At 36.8% G+C, this 17369-nt stretch overlaps 1 protein-coding gene across 1 annotated transcript in view; it reads right to left on the reverse strand.

The window, feature by feature from the left end:
* The window catches only part of GPC5 (glypican 5), a 576169-nt gene that overhangs the window by 468196 nt on the left and 90604 nt on the right, over positions 1-17369 (reverse strand). Inside the window, exon 4 of the mRNA XM_039695706.1 lies at positions 3210-3343. Within this exon, the coding sequence (XP_039551640.1) occupies positions 3210-3343 (134 nt within the window). The remainder of the gene's footprint in view (positions 1-3209; positions 3344-17369) is intronic.

Raw genomic sequence — 17369 nt, forward strand, 5'->3', positions numbered from 1 at the left:
CAAATGCCATTGAGTATATTGATTTTGATTTTGTCTATGCTTTATGTTTACATTCTGGATGAAAAATGGTGTTTAGATAGTCCTCTCAAAGTGAACAGTTAGAATTTCTTCTTCTGAAGAAATAAAAATAAATAAATATAGCTGTCATAATATCCTGTCACAAACTGCATTCTAACAGAAAGGTCATTTAGTTCATTAGTAAATACGTCCTCAGGCAAAGATACATTTAATAGAGAAGTAATAACTGATTTCAGCCCCTGTTGATGTCTGACCAAAGTAGTTAGAAGGGCAAATGGTATGAATGTCAATTTTCATATGATCATCCTCTAGACTAGATAGCATGTAATTATAGCCAGCTGACCACAAATATGCAATTACAGTCAGTGGAAGTTGAAGATACTTTTTATCTGTTTATTCAGAATTTTTTTTTTTTTTTTTTTACAATTTCATCCTGTGTACTAGAAGCTGTTTACAGTTCTGGAGAAAAAAGCATTACATACTTCCAAGTTTGTTTGATTTTGTCTATGCTTTATGTTTACATTCTGGATGAAAAATGGTGTTTAGATAGTCCTCTCAAAGTGAACAGTTGGAATTTCTTCTGAAGAAGAAATAAAAATAAATAAATATAGCTGTCATATTTTGTCACAAACTGCATTCTAACAAAAAGGTCATTTAGTTCATTAGTAAATACGTCCTCAGGCAAAGATACATTTAATAGAGAAGTAATAACTGATTTCAGCCCCTGTTGATGTCTGACCAAAGTAGTTAGAAGGGCAAATGGTATGAATGTCAATTTTCATATGATCATCCTCTAGACTAGATAGCATGTAATTATAGCCAGCTGACCACAAATATGCAATTACAGTCAGTGGAAGTTGAAGATACTTTTTATCTGTTTATTCAGAATTTTTTTTTTTTTTTTTTTTTACAATTTCATCCTGTGTACTAGAAGCTGTTTACAGTTCTGGAGAAAAAAGCATTACATACTTCCAAGTTTGTATGTTGCTATGGAAGGCTTGCTTGGATTTTTTTAAATTCATCTAACAATTTTTTGGCATCAAAAGAAAGGAGAAATTTCTTTTTCTTCTCGTACCAAATAGTACCAGAAAATACCAGCTTAGGTCCAATGGTAAAAATAATTCAGAAGTTCAGGTAGCAGCAACCCAACATGTATTTTAAAAGGTAACCTTTCATATGGACATACATTTGGAAACAGAAGTACCACAGGAGGTAAATAAGGTGGAGTTGGGGAAGAGAACTTCCTTAAGAGCAGGCTGCAAGCACTTGTTGAAGTCACACTTCCACGTGAGGTTCTCACAGTTGCTATGGGAATATAAAGTGAAATGTAAAGTGGCTGTGCCTATTGAGGAAGGAGGTGATCCAGAAGGTAGCAACTGCAGATGGTAGCAGATAGGAAATTGTTAAACTGGAATCTGCACCAATGGATTTCAAACTTTCTTTGCCTTCCCCTTTTTGGTGCAGTTTGCATGCCATGAAGTGTCTCCAGAATCTCAGGCAGGTGAGGGAAGTTCCGGGAAGGGAAGGGAAGTTCCGGGAAGTTCCGGGAAGTTCCAGTGTTGCTTTGTGCTGCCCACTGCCTCTCATGCCCCTTAAGGTCTCTCAGGAGATCTCCCTCAGGTCAATACACTGTTCTGCTTTGAAACATGGAACAGTCCTGGTTTAAGTGAGATTTTAGAATATGATATTGTGTTTGCAGAGTGTTAGCAATCAGAAAACATCAAGAACTTGCATGTAACTGAGAAACATGCACCCATGTAATGGTATTCCCTGAAAAATGTCTGCGCTGGCTAAAGCAAACTTCTGGTTTGCATATCTTTCTGTTACCACAATGTTTTCAAAACTCTCTATTTATATTTTGCATTGTTGTTTTTTGTTTCCACTATTTAGTAACTGAAGGTCCTTACACTGAGAAGAATGGCTTGCCTTTGAAGCTCAGAGGCACCTTTTCTTCTCCAGACATCAGGAGTGAGCAATTATTCCCTGCAATTCTCTCACTTCTGTTTCCTTCTGCACTACAAAGTGAAATGAGAGGAAAAAGAGGACAAAGAAAACTTCTCTGTTCTTTAGTAAATACTGTAACATAAATTAAATTTCCGATTTTAACTTTGTACTTCATTTGCACAATGGAGCCTTTAATCTTAACTGCAACATTCCTAATGCCTAACAGTGCTATTATGGTCATTAAAAACCTGATTAACTTGTCTAAATATAGATTGGCCTTTGAGATTCCTTCAGCTACCTACGATACCTGCAGAAAGCTGGAATCCACCAGAGAATCACAGAATCTGCTGATTTGGAATTGATTCACAAGGATCTTTGAGTCCAGCTCTTAGCCCTGCACAGGACTACCCTAAGAGTCTCACCATCTGCCTGAGAGTATGTTCCAAACACTTCTTCAACTGTGTCAGGCTTGAACTCTATGATACAACTTATGGGACACCTGTGTCCCTAGCAGGAGTTCAGCTGGGACACCCCAGGCTATCTCTGAGTGGCACTGGATGCTTACAGACCTGTGGGCAGCTAAAACGACTTCTCCTTTCCACAGACTGTAATGACAGCTCAAACAACTAACTCATACAGTTGCACAAAGTTCATTCTGCAATGCTGAGCCAGGTTTAAATGAAATCTCCAACCCTCTGAAGTCACTTCAATTCACTATATACCAGCAAAAGAACCAACAAAAAAAATCAGCAGGTCTTGCTTGAACAAGGCTTTCAAGATTTAGTCCCAAATGCTTAGTTGTCTGGCTTTTTACAGCAGAAAGGTATGTAAGAAAAGTCATTCATTTTTTTCTGTCTTACCAGCTTGTACAAATAGTTTTCTGTAAAAAGCTACAGTCACTTTTTTTCAGATTTAATAATGCCTGCTGATATGTAAAGTTAAATGTAATTTTAAAAATTACACACAGAGCTAACACACATATTCTATCAACATTATCTACCCTCCTAAATAATTTAAACCACACCAAGTTACCCTGGTCATATGTCCATTACTTCTGAAAACAAAATCTAGTCATGAAATTCCCCTTTCCAAAATGTAAAAGAGTAGACTGTGTTGCTAAAATGTTTCATTCTTTGGAGACTTTATTTGCTAGTAATGCATGCCATTGCATTGAGCATAATCTACTCTGTCGTAAAATTAATGGCTTACTTTATTCTTTCTTTCTGGCTGTAAAACTAATGTCTTACTTTCTTCTGTTGGTGAATGTTTGTTCACTGTCTCTGGAGAACATCTTCAACCCTTGATTATCTTTGTTCTGATCCAAGAAGCAACCTGGAGACTGTTTAGGCTTCCTTACAGGAGGACCACATATCTTATTCACCTAAAAGGAAAAAAAATCACAAGAAGAAGGAAAGAACACATGTAAGCAGCAATTGCTATGTGTCTCTCAATTCAGCTTCCCTACATTTTAACAAGAAAGAAAGACTAAGCTACGAAAAGCACAATTAATTATCATACTGTGTAACACTGTATCAATAATGAATGCAGCAAACACATAGTCATTTTATAGTATAAAAAATAATAAAAGCATTCCTTTTTTAGGGATACCAAGTGTGTAAGAAAGTCACCATGTATTTTATTAATTATGGTGCTTTTTTTCCCATAAGGAAGTGTATTTTTATGTAGACTGTATCAGAGTCCTCAGAGAATATGATGTGTTGTGAACAGCAGCATATTTACATTTTTTCTGTAATGTATCCCAATCACCTTTCTAATATGTATTGAACTTTTTGTCCTTTTTGCCTTCTTTCGGGGTTGATAAATTATTATGGCATGTTCAGCCCAGTTACACAAAGATATAGCAAACAGTTAGCATGGTGGAAACTTGCATTACAACATTGAAAAATGCTAAGGTAATGGTCCAGGATGGAAGTTTAATGATATTGGACCACAAATGTTGAAAATATCAAGGAATTTTAAGTCCAGCTTTCTGATCTACATGTCAACAGATAAAAATTCACATGAAGTCTCATTTTCTTCTTTGTAAAATGTGATACTGAGCATTTTATATGACACAGGGTATCACATTCATAGCTCATTACTCTTCCTAGTCATTTAATTAAAAAAATAGGAATATACATATATTCATTAAAGAAGAGATAGTTATATGCTTGTAATCACATCTGACAAGATACATTAAGCAGACAGAACAGCATGAAATGTGTAAGCTGGCACTGGTGAAAAACTAATACTGTATGTGACTTATGAAAACTTGGTAGTCATTTGGTAGTCAACTTTTAGAGAGAAAAGGGGAGAGAGGAGATCAACGTGGTTTCTAAGGCAGACATCCAATCTTGAAGCAGAAACATATTCAAAATGCTACCATGTGAAGGAAGGAGTGTGTACGCTACACAAAAAGGATTATTGTTTCCTATTTTATATTCCCACATGTAAGAACAGATACAGCAAATAAATCTCATTTTCAAGTTATCATCATGCATTAAAGAAAGAAATGCAAGTCTTACAGACCATCTTTCCAACTAAGAACTCCTGTAGAGCTAGTTAAGAAATAAATTTAAAATAGAATAAACACATTTAATTTTAATGAGTTTGTTGGCATGCATGTTGTACGTGGTGATAATGAAAGATTCACTGAATGCACTTGCTTAGGTTGGTGAAAAGAAGAAAGAATCAGCATTATTACTACATAAGAACTAGTGTTCACCTTATGATTTGAAATGGAAGGTAAAGTTGAAAGTGAGTGGTCCTTTTAAGCTGTGGTTCACATGTCACAACAAAGGCAGCCAAGTTATAGTTTAGACCCCCTTTAAATGACATTACCTTCAAGACAGTTATCTCTGAACATATGACTAATGTCCTTTAAGGGATTACACTTTGACATGCCTGAATTTACCTGCAAGACAATAATCTCTGGACATATGACTAATGTCCTTTAAGGGATTACACTTTGAACATCACTTCAGGCATTCATCCCACCATTTCTTCTTAGACGCAGTGTCTCTCTGGACAGCACCTTACTACATTCCTTCTTGTCCTCAAATTCAGTTTCAAACCTCCCTCACTCTATTTCCCCCAGTCCTTCTTCCTCAGAACACACTAAACCATATTCCACCAGCTTAACTGGACTCCCCATTTTCCCCCACTTGCAAGTTTCTACACCTTTTCTATGCTTCATGCACCCTTATGCAAGTTTGCTCCTGTGCCAGCCTCTGCAGCAGCTTATCACATCAGCCCCTCTATGCCAAAATAATGGAGATATACCAGAGACACAAAATGTTTTCATCATTTCATTTGTCTCACTTTTATCATATTCTTTTATGCTCACTGATGTGACACAGAGAGCATTATGCTTATGATCAGCTTCTATGACAAAGCAACTGATTATTCGAGTTGCCTCAGTTCCAGCCTCCCATACACTCTTCAGCTATTCTTTGTCTTACCAAAAATAAAAATAAGGTTTAACAGAGAGTGAGAGTCATATCCAGATGTTTGGGAAGGAGTCATATCCAGATGTTTTGTCTCCTGACAGGCCTGGGTCAGGTGTGTAGGGTGTTATAGGTCTCAAGTGCCTTGCACATGTGAACAAGGCACCTTTGCTGTCCAGGCACTCACAGAGCCTGACTGCAGGGTGAGACCTGTGGGGAGAGGAGAAACAGGGTGGAGGTGACATGCTGGCTAATGCAGACTGAGCAGATGAGTAACAGTCCTTCAGGTCAAGGAGGGGGGGGGGGGGGGAAAGAAAAAAAAAAAAAAAAAAAAATAGCCCCAATTATAAAGAAAGACAAAAATAAATAAATTAGCTCCACTTACAGTAAACTGAAAAAAAACTCATATACATTCACCTTCACCAGGAAAACAAGAGAACCCACAGCTATCCAAGTTTCTTAAATTTACAGTAAAATCTCATTATATTTTGCTCTGACTAAAATGAACAAAAAAAATAAAATCAATAATTTTTAGTCATAGTGCCTTGGAATATGGATGATACTTGTTTTACATGTGCTTTACACAGACAGTTGTTTAAAAATACTGTCTTACAGCCTTCCTCTGTTCTCTTTGAGTCAATGTCTCAAGAAATGCATTTGCAATAGTAGGAAATTTGCTTTCACTGATACATGTAAATACATACCTTAGTTCCAAATACAAAATCTTTCTTAAAAAGTAATCTTGGGCAAACTTTATATACAAAAACAACATTAAAAACAGTAATTATCTGAAATGTCTTTTTAAGATCTGATTTTTTTTCCCCCAGAGCTGGAAAATTCTGAAAATTCTAATAAAAAGCATCTTGCACAGTGCCACATACACCTCTGCCATTCTCCAATGCATATCTGCCAAAGATATGCTTGACAGTAATCATCCTGCTGAGAACTCAGTTCTGTTAATGAGGGCAGCAGCACAAAATTCACTCTTTAGCAGCCACTTACTTATTGAGACAGAGTTTCTGAAGGATGAGCTACTTCAGCATTTACAATGGTGATGTCAGCATCTCTGTAACCTTTCTCATATCTGTGATATTTAAACCTCTGGGACCACTGGCTTTTTATGGTGTTGGTTCTTCTTTCTGTGTTTGGTTACACCATGCTCATATTGCTCAACCAGCCAAACCCAGCCTGGGGTTTTTTAACTGTTCACTAGTGTCTGTCACTTTTATGTCATTAACTTTATGTGCATGACAAATTTACTTTTGCCTCCCTCACTAGCCCAGTCTTCATTATCATCTTGTTTCTTCATTAAACTTGTGCATATGAAAATGTCATGTACTCTTGCCTTGCCTTCAGGTGCCTGTTCTGTCTGTGAGCCAAATCATTTATAACTCAAACATTCCAGTATTTCAATTCACAGTACAGGGCTGATGACAGTCTAAAAACCAGATAAAAAGAGTTCCCACAATAATTTCTGCTTTATAGTTATTTTTTTAATTCTTTCTTTATATCTACAGGAAGAAGTACATGTGATAGGCATAACACCACCTAGTCATACTTATTGTGTTTTCTGAAGGACTTAACTATATTCATTTTTTATTCTCTGGACTGCAAAATTAACATTCTAACTGAGAAATCATTCAGTGCTATTATTGCCAGTCTTGAGAGACTGGAATCATAACTTTGAGAGAAGAGCAATGCTCTCACTACCCTACTGAACTAATAAATGACCATTTTGCAGCAATATCTGATCAGAATCTATTCTTATTATCTTCCAGTGTCACTGAAATGGGATTTCCTCTGAATGTTTCCATAAACTGAGAATTTTTCTTGGCTTCAAAAACAAGAGAGTGTGAAAAATTATTCTCAAAAGGGATGAAAATAGAAAAGTGAAACTGAAAAATTATCAGAAAAAGAATTCAGTGAGAGACCTTTCACTGAATTTCAGGAAGACTTAAAGACTTCCACAAAATTTTAAAACAGGCAAGCCTCAGCAACTTGCTAGGATTTTTTTTTATTTTTGAAACATTCTTAAATACCACACAATATTTAAGGGCATAAGAAGAAAATTATAAAATCCTGATTTTCACAGTTCAGACAAACCTATTGTTATTATAGTCAGCATGCTGTTATTACGCACAATTTGTATGCCACAGTATGATGACTGAGTTAATTAAAAGCTCTTGTAATAACCACACAGTTAAATTGTAATTAGTGCCACACATGAACTTTATGGCAGTTTGATTTTCCTTAGTTCAATTCCTTAGAATGCCTACTTATGATTACTCACAGTCTGGAGCATTATAAACCTTTGTATTTAAACAGGCCTGCACAATGACAGGAGCATCACAGCAATAATGGTCAGACACTGCTCTCTAAGTTCAGACACTCAATATGAGAAATGTCTCACATTCTTTGTTTTGGTTTTGGCTTGTGCCTTTTGCTCTTTTTTTCCCACACCACAAATGGTTCTTTCTGACCTCAGCATTCTACCAAAATTATTTTACATCAAATGACTGAATAAAACAACACAAAGTCCAGTGATGCACTTCAAACTAGATTTACCAAATCTCAGCAGACTCAAGTTTTAATGCTTGCATGGACTATGGGCACACTGGTGCCTTGAAGGTCTGTGAGACAACAGACACATCTGGTACATACTCCATTTACAGGAAATCCTAGAGATATGTACATACATGTATCAAAAACTTACAGTCCTTGCTAAACTTGCCAAAAAAACCCATGAAAGAGTTAAACTTTCAATAAACTCTTTCAATAAAGGAAAGGGCAGTTTTCAGACTCCTGATTCTGATACCCAGCCAGATCTGAGTGAAAGACCAAGAGGTTTTGTACCCAGAGAGGTGTCTTCTCCCCTGTTCCTCAATGCACAGCACAGTCTAAGTGACTAGCTATGCCATAATATGATTTTATTTAATGCATGTTTTAGTTAGTGATTAGTCTGTGGCTTTCAATTCTAGCTGTCAGATAGAATATGGCACAAACTTGCCATATTCCTTACAGTTAAATCCCCTCAAACACTTGTAAGCAAATGGATAGCTGAAATCTAACAACCCTAAAATAAAGCTAGAATGAAATACCATGCTGGTTGGAAATTCATTTGGTACAAATAAAATTGTGTTTAACTTTATTTTCCTTTCTAGAAATACAAAAGGAATACTTTCTTCTAGAAACAGATTCTTGATGAGTTGCCAGCATGTCCAGCACCAGATTACTAATCAAAAATACCAAAGATTTTGATCAAGGAAAACAATGCATTAAACTGTTATAGTTTCCCTGGTTTGTTTCATTTCAACTAAACCACGAGAGGGAGCATCAGTATTTCAGTATTCCCAAGCACTTCAGCAGCCTTCAATTGGTTTGGGGGGTATAAGGGTTGTTTTTTGGGTTTTGTTTGTTTGTTTGTTTTTGTTTTGGTTTGTATTGGTTTGATTTTGGGTTTTTTTTTGTTGTTGCTGTTGTTTTTTGGTTTGTTTTTTTGTTTGTTTTTTTGCTTGGAACATTTGCTCATTTAATCTCAAACTTCTGTTTCAACGAAAAATGCATTTTGATATATGAGAGGGTGCACATGGCATGGGAGATTAAAGTATTCCCTATTGAGACAAAATCCAAGGTTTTGAAAACAAAGAGAGCAAGCATGATGTAATAAACATCTGCTTTTCCTTCAGAACAGAAAAAATGTTAATATGCAACCACTAATGTGAAGAGAAACTGGTGGAGTCCCAGGTTTACAACCCAGAAAAACCATGAAGAAATTATGTATTATTTTCTTTGCTTTCTTTCCAAATTTTGTCTTCTTTATCTATGACTACTTGACTCTAACAATATGTCTCAGACAAAGGAAAATGAGCAAGTTCTGGAGTCACAGTGGGAAATCACAGGATTCATACCTACGTTTAAGCATTTTACAGAATTTTCAGGAGAAATCCATGACAGGTGAGGAGGAAAACATTGTGAACAAAAGCCTAGAGAATCAGACATTTAGAATAATGCCTGCTAAAATTACTAAACAATTTAGAATCCTCTGCAAGACAAATCTCAAGTAGATTTGATTTCTTTTCCAAGAAATTTTATACAAAATTGAAATTGAAATTTCAGGTGTTACACAAAAATGTGCAGCTATAATTTTTCAAGAGAGATAGAGTTGGAAGTGGTTTCAAGCTCAAAAAGGACAAATCCAATTCAAAGAAAACTTGTAAAATGTAAGAGTTTGTCTCACACCCAAGCAGGTGGTATTGAGGAAAAATAAATGTAAACTGCAGATGTACAGAATGCACACCCACTAGCAAGGTAGTGGTAGCCTCCTCAGGGAAAAAAAATGAAAGTATTTCATGTTGGAAATAAAAGGAAAGTAATTTTCTGTGATATATAAATTGAAGTACAACTTGGAGATACTGAAATAATAATTCCACTTGGTCTGGCACTATGCAGCACCACTCAATGGGGTAATGCCCCATCCCTGGAAGTATTCAAGGCCAGGCTGGATTTGACCTTGAACATCTGGTCTGGTGGAAAGAGTCCCTGTCCATAACAGGGGGGTGGAACTAGATGATCTTTAAAGTCTAATTAAATGCAAACCATTCTGTGAGTCTACAAAATCTACAGTGAAGACCAAGGAAAAAGACAAAAATGCAAAGAGTTTGCAAACCAGCTTTTTATAATCAGAATTTTTTCATAGGGTTTTGTAAAAGGGTACTGTCCAAGCTGTTGGATTCTAGGAGCCACAGTCCGCGACTTTCACATGACTGAGACTTATATCCTTCTCCTACTGGTATATTTGTCAAAATCAGTAATCCTTTCCATGTTCTTGAGAACTCTCATATCTTATCAATGTTTAATTATTTCTGCTTTCCTTCATAATTTTGCATGTTGGGGATTGCAAAACGAAATCTAAGTGCCTATTAAATATGAGCTCCTTAATCTCCTTAATATACTTTTAATTTGTGTCTTCTGGTCTTTAATCACTAAAATATGTAAATGGTTTTAACTCTGTTGCTCCATTCATGAGGGACTAACACTCAGCAAGTCTGGCAGTAAAAACAGTTTCTCCTCCTGAATGGAGCTGGAAGGGAAGGAAATGATTTTTTTTTTTTTTTTTTTTTTACTTTAAATGACTTAATGTCAGGGGATATCCAAACGTTCTCAGCCAAGTTACCCTGTAGCCAGAACACAGCACTGCCAGTTCAAACTCTTCAAAGGCAGTTCAACAAAAACTGCTTCTTATGAGAAGCTGCCAGCTCTCCCGATCCAAGTCTGCTTCAGTGGATGCCAAGGTGTTCCATTTATGTTCAGTGAAAACACACTGCGGCTCTCCTCTGAAAAACAATTATATAAAACCAGCAGTAGCACTTTCCAAAGATCAGCTGCACGTGTGTAGTTTGACTGATTTATTTATGCTTTCTTGTGGTTCAAACATATGTTATTACCCCATATTTCTGTATGCCCAGCAAATACAGCTCTGACACAGAGGGCTAGCATTGGGCTGTCATGTAGGACACAAGCATAATTGTTCTTTAAATCTAGGTCTAAAATTACCCAGGGTCACCTGTGTAAACCAAAAGAAATTCAGCAGAAGTGTGATTGTCAATGAAAGCAGAAATAAGGGTCTATAACTTTTATCAGGCACATAACTCACTTAAAACAAAAAAATACATTTCAATTTACAACATATAAAGAATTAGTGAAAGCAAATCAAGCTGGCTACACCAGCATATTTGCTCAACATGTTTACACTTTATTGCAGGCTGCAATTTATGTTCCGAAAGTGTGAAGAGCAGAGCAGTTTTCTAAGCAAAATTCCATAACAAAAGTATGTAAGCTAATAAAATCATGTTCATTTAACTTAACAGTCACAATACATTATTTCATTTAGCATTAGACACTGTCAATAACTCTTTCTATAACTGGAGGGTCACATTTTCATGATAATAAAGATCAAAAAAGTCAAAAAAAAGCAGGGAAAACCCCACTATCTAGTTAGTATTTCAGAGAACCTATGTGTTTCTTCCTCATCCCAAACTGCAGCTTAGAAGACCAATGTTTCTGCCTCCTGTATATAACTGTATATTAAGTGTTTCAATACCTCCTCACTCTCTTCTTTGCACCTGGGAAAAACAGTTTTCCTTGGAGATCTTTTGCAACGTACAAGACAGTAATTTATTCATACATGTTCATATCGATTCAGGGATCAAACCAGTTCAGAAAGCTCATTTGCTTCAAAATCCCTGGATTTGCCCTGAAAAAAGTTTTTCCCGTACAACAAGTTGGTAGCTATTTAAAGGCCAACTGAGGTAACAGAAGTCTGCTCAGCTCAGTACCTCCTTCTTCATGAAGTTACTCTGTTTCACAATGAAAAATGAAGAGTAGAGAATAAACACAAAACACATACACAGCTTACAGAAAGGATTGTTAGTGTTCTTCTTTACACTTGTTCATGCTTTCTACTCAGCTTTGGGGAAGGAGTTGAAAGACTCCTTCCTTCTCTTTTTGCAAATATGAAGAATCAGATTGTAGTACTTTCAGCCTCATGGAGAATCTTTCTCACCTTCAGCCCAAAAGCCCAGTAGGCACATTGAGGCAAACCTGCCATTGTGCCAAAGCAGATTTAGACCTCTATCATATCACCTAAACTCAGACCATGATGGCAGCCCAGACTGCTCACTCTGCATTTTCCAGGCCTCTGAGTCCCCATGTAGTCAATGGAAAGCAAAAAGCCATTTCAGATCTGTGGACTTTGACCAAATTTTGTCTAATAGTCCGTTATTAAAAAAATATATATATAAAAAAGGGAAGGTATATTAAAGATCCTACGCTTTCCTGACATACTACATCTCAATCTTAAAAAAGAAATGCAGAAAAATTGAACAACTTAACATGTTTCAATTAATTTCAAATTGTGAAGTGGGTTAATTCAAAACACATTAAATCCAAATGCATAATGCATGTCATGATTATGCAATGCTCCTACATTATATACTTGGCAGTCTAGATTGAACATATCTCATGCAAACCTGCACTACTTAGCACTGCTTGCCAAAGCCATGTATGTGTGTTGATAACTGTGGTGGGTTGGACTTGGTTAAGAGCCAAAGGTCCACCCAGCTGCTCTCTCACTCCCCTCTCCTAAAGAATAAGGGGAGAGAAATAAGAAGAAAGCTTGTGGGTTGAAATTAAGACAAGGAGATAACTCACCAATTAACATCATGGCCAAAACAGCCTCAGTTTGGGAAAGACTATATATTGCAAATTAAAAGGATATCACAACAGTGAGAAATAAAGCTCAGACTAGAAACACCCTTTTCCTATATTCTCCCTCCTTCATCTCAAGGTAAATCTCATTCCTTCACTTCCAGCTCTTCCACTACCCCTCAGTCCCCCAGGTTCTGCAGGGGTCTCAGGGACTGGGGATTGTTGCCAGTGCAACAGCAGCCCATACAAGTAATTCCACTGTGGGACACACAGAGGAGGAATCTGGGCAATTCAGCAAATGAATTTTAAAAAAGCACTTTTCAGAAAAGTGTGAGACGTGAAGTTGACACTGGATTTGAACATCTTCTCACCAAAGATGATAAATATGTCCTCTGTCATTTCCAAAAAAAAAAAAAAAAAATCCACAAAAAAAATGGAAAAAAAAGAAGAGGCATAGGAAAGCATGTACCTTGAAAGTGCTACCAAAAGCTGAGATACCATATATTTGAATTCTGAGAAGCTAAGGAACTGATTTTGTTTAGACAGTTGTGGTTTTGTGGCTTCATGGTTTCATGTTCTGCTATTATTTTTAAAATGTTCTTGATGGAAACAAATGCTTCCAGTGTTTGCCACACATCTCCCAGTGTATCATAAACCTTAAAATAAAAGACAACCAGGATATTACCAAGTGTGTGTACAGCAACATGTACATATTTTATTATTCCAATTTGCATTTGAGACAATGCCTGGATATACTGAAGGAGCAGATCATAACCCTAACAGCCGTTTTTCCACAATGTGCACATAACTATGCATGTATTATTGCCTCTGTCAATATTCTGTGCGTGATTTCAAGCCCTGTTTCTACACATTAGAAAAAAGTAGAACTGCACTGCAAAAGGACACCAGTTTTGAGGATAATCCAGCAACATTAGGCATACGACTGCCATCCAACACACAAAATGCTCTGAGTTGTGGTTGCCACGATTTTTATGTTAAATGTTGTAGCAGGTATCGTTTTGTTATTGGATAAACACTGATTTCAGTCAAAAAACCCACCAGCATAGGAACTTGTAGTAATATATGGTGTGTGGTAAAAATACCAGAAATAACAGTAATACTCCAGACCTTAGTAAATGCAAACTACTGAAATATATGGACTGGATGGATCAAACAAAAAAAGATGGGAAGATCTGTCCAATTGCTAAGTATGTTCAGGTAGGAATAAAGCCTACTATTTAATGAAAACAACTTTTCATTAGTTAGAAACAATCTATAAACACTTTATTTGGTGATTTTCACTTTGTTTTCAAAGTTCTCCATTCTCTTTTCTGATGAACAAAACCCAGCTTAGCTCCAAAAAAAAAACCTGATAGATGCAAGAAGCTTTTCCATGATGAAACAATGGGTAAGTGAAATACAACACTAGAACAATCTGAATTTGATGGAGGTAATGAGTGCAATAGACTTCATGTTACATTAAAAAATACAGATGTATCATACAAGCAGTACAGTTTTTCACAACTATGGCTGGATGTATATCTGAACGGAGAGAAAGGGAAGGTGATGGTCTTAACTCTGTGTTAGCCGAAGCAGGAATCTTCTTTTCAAACACAATTCTGTTAGACTTTAAATCCAATTACTGTTCAGCAGTTCTCACCAATCAGTTTCTATTGATCTTGTGAAGTAATTTAAATTAATCAATGTATCAAGTAATTTAAATTCAGCAAAGTTATGATGGCACAGTCATATGCCAAAAGCATCAGACAGAATTCCACAATTTTATTCCAAAATCTGCTTTGCTGAAAACAATAGGGGTTTGGGGTTTTTTGGTCTTTTTTTTTTTTTTAAGTATGAAAGAAATTTATGGCAAGTGGCTCACTTGGGGGTTGTCTTTTACAAATTGGAAATGGGAACACACACTTGCTGAAAGTTAAAGGAGTGCAAGGCTGAGTCCATATAGATAGTTTGGTGACAGGAACAATATAATTATTTTTCCCACAATGTCAAATTTGGGTGTCCAGTCAGTGAGCATGGCTGAAAATAGATTGACTTTTTCCTCTTCAGTGACTCATACCATGTATTTATACACATCGATAAGATTCCCCCTGAGCCTCTTCTCCAGGCTCAACAGCCCCATCTCTCAGCCTCTCCATATGTGGAAGATGTTCCTGTCTGATATTTATCCTTGTGGCTGGCCTCACTCATAACTTTCTCACACTGGGCAGCCCAGAACTGGACAGGGCACCTCAGATGTGGTCTCAGCAGTGCTGGGAAGGGATGGATCACTCCCCCAAACTGCTGGCAGCAGTTTTCCTAATGAAACCCTGTTACATTACCTGTACCCTGTTTCCTAATGAAACCCTGGAGGCTGTTAGCCTTCTGCACTGTACAGGTGCATTTCTCACGTCCAGCCTGGTGTCCTCCAGAAGCCTCACACCCTTTCTTCCAAAGCTGCTTCCCAGTCAGCCTCCAGCAGCTGTTGATACATGGGGTTATTCCTCCCCAGGTACAACACTTTTCCCTTTGTTGAACTTCATCAGATTCCCCTCAGGTCAATTTTTTAGCCATCTGTTCCTCTGAATGGCACAATTGTTTGGTGTATCAGCTGCTCCTCCCAGTTTTGTTCTGCCTGCAAACTTGTTGAGGGTAAACTGTTCCATCACCCTGTCCATTAATGGAGACATTAAAGAGTATCTGCCCCTGGGGGTCAGAGCACTAATGACTTACCTCCAGCTGTACTTTGTGCTACTGGTGACAATCCTTTGGGCCCAGCCCACCCATCCATTTTTCAGTCTTCCTTCAGTATAAACTGTGCATTTTGACAATTTATACTTAAGGATGTTGTAGGAGACAGTCTCAAAGGCTTTGGTAAATTTGTAGACATCATCCATTGCCCTGCCCATATCCTATCAATCTAGCTATTCTATTAAGAATGGCAAGTAGGTTAACCATTACTCCCAAACAACTTTTTCTCCATCTGTTTGGAATATAGTTCCCAGGATTAGTTACTCCATCACCTTTCCAGGGATGGAAGTAAGGCTGACTGACCTGTATTTTCCTATATCATCCTTCTTACTCTCTTTGAAGATATCACTTTATTATAGCACTTCTGGCTGTTTATAGCTAGTCAATTCCAGCAAAAATAACTAGGAAGAAAAATAAGGCTTAGAATAAAGTCTGTTAAATTTGTCTTTCTGCTAGCATTCTATGCCCCAATAAAGATCTTGCTTTCTTTCCAGTATTAGACAGCTGATTGAAAAAAACAAGACAAAAGTTGCTCTTAATAAAATATAATTATGCCTATTTTTTAGAAGACAAATAACTTAGATATTCTTTTAGGATCAGACTGAGAAGAATGGACTTGAGAGCTTCCAGAATATTTGGATATATTGATAATTTTGTTGTCTCCAACTGTTTGGAAATTTCTTAGAATACAGTGAAGAGACAGCACTTTTGAAAGATCTTGCTTTCTTTCCAGTATTACACAGCTAATTAAAAAAAACAAGACAAAAGTCGCTCTTAATAGAATATAATTATGCCTATTTTTTAGAAGACAAATAACTTAGACTTTTAGGATCAGACTGAGAAGAATGGACTTGACAGCTTCCAGAATATTTGGATATATTGATACTTTTGTTGTCTCCAACTGTTTGGAAATTTCTCAGAATACCGTGAAGACATAGCATTTTTGAAAATCACATTCTGAATTTTTGTAGGCTTATATTACATATAAAAAATAGAAACAAGAATTTTACCAAACCTGCAGCACCAATTCCCCACTTTCAAAATAAGGAAATACCAGAATTTTTGTGATTTTTTTGTGTGTTTCTGATTCCCACATTTTTATATGCATATGTATCTTTTAGTATCATGGTCACATACTTCATTTTCCTTCAGATCCCAAAATCATCAGTGCTCAGAATAGCCAATGAACAACTAATCAATATTCTTTTTCATCTCTTTTGTGTCAATATTAAGCTCAGACACCATTGATCTTTTGGGAATCAAGAACAAAACTCATATGCAAATTTTGCAGTGAAGATTTGACTATAAAGCCCTGTGAAAGTCAGCTTTCTCTTTTCTCTTCTTCCTTTCCCCTTTTCCTTAATTTTTTGTCTGACCTCAGACCCATTAAGGAATCTCTGGCTAAGAGAACAGACACTCCCTCAGCCAGCTGGACTTTCAGCTGCCAGGGCAGCGGGCAAGAAGGCAAAAGGGTGGGAAGAGAGAGCTGAGGATGGTACCAGAGAGAGCAGGATTTGGGCAATCCGAGCACTCTTCAATTACAGTGACTTCTTTGCTGGAGACACCTATAGTGCCTGGGAAGAATAACGTATCTCAGGGAAAGAAAAGGAAATAATCAAATAAGCATTTTACTTATGAACCAGAAGAGTAGCAAGCTAGTTAAAAAGTGACAGTTCCACACAAAAAAACCCCCCAAAACTGGAAAAAAGACGACTGAGAGGAAGAGAAATTATGTATTTGGGATTTTTGTTTATTTGCTTGTTTTTCACACTAAAACTCAATTTAATTTTTAGTGAAAGATTGTACATCAAAAATGTGCAGCTTTTTCATATTTAATGCCCAAGCATGTCTAACAATGCATCTCCTTGCCCAGTTGATTCCATGGATTTTCTGGAAAGTTGGAGAGCTTCACTTTGCTCCAAGCCCAAATGATAACATCTGTATTAGCAGGGTGGAGAAATACAAGTTTTTTTTGTTTGCCTTCAGCTGTTGGAAGTGTCTCTGAGC

The sequence above is a fragment of the Passer montanus genome, unplaced genomic scaffold, assembly GCF_014805655.1.
Source record: "Passer montanus isolate IOZ18808 unplaced genomic scaffold, ASM1480565v1 scaffold92, whole genome shotgun sequence".
Classification (NCBI taxonomy): domain Eukaryota; kingdom Metazoa; phylum Chordata; class Aves; order Passeriformes; family Passeridae; genus Passer; species Passer montanus.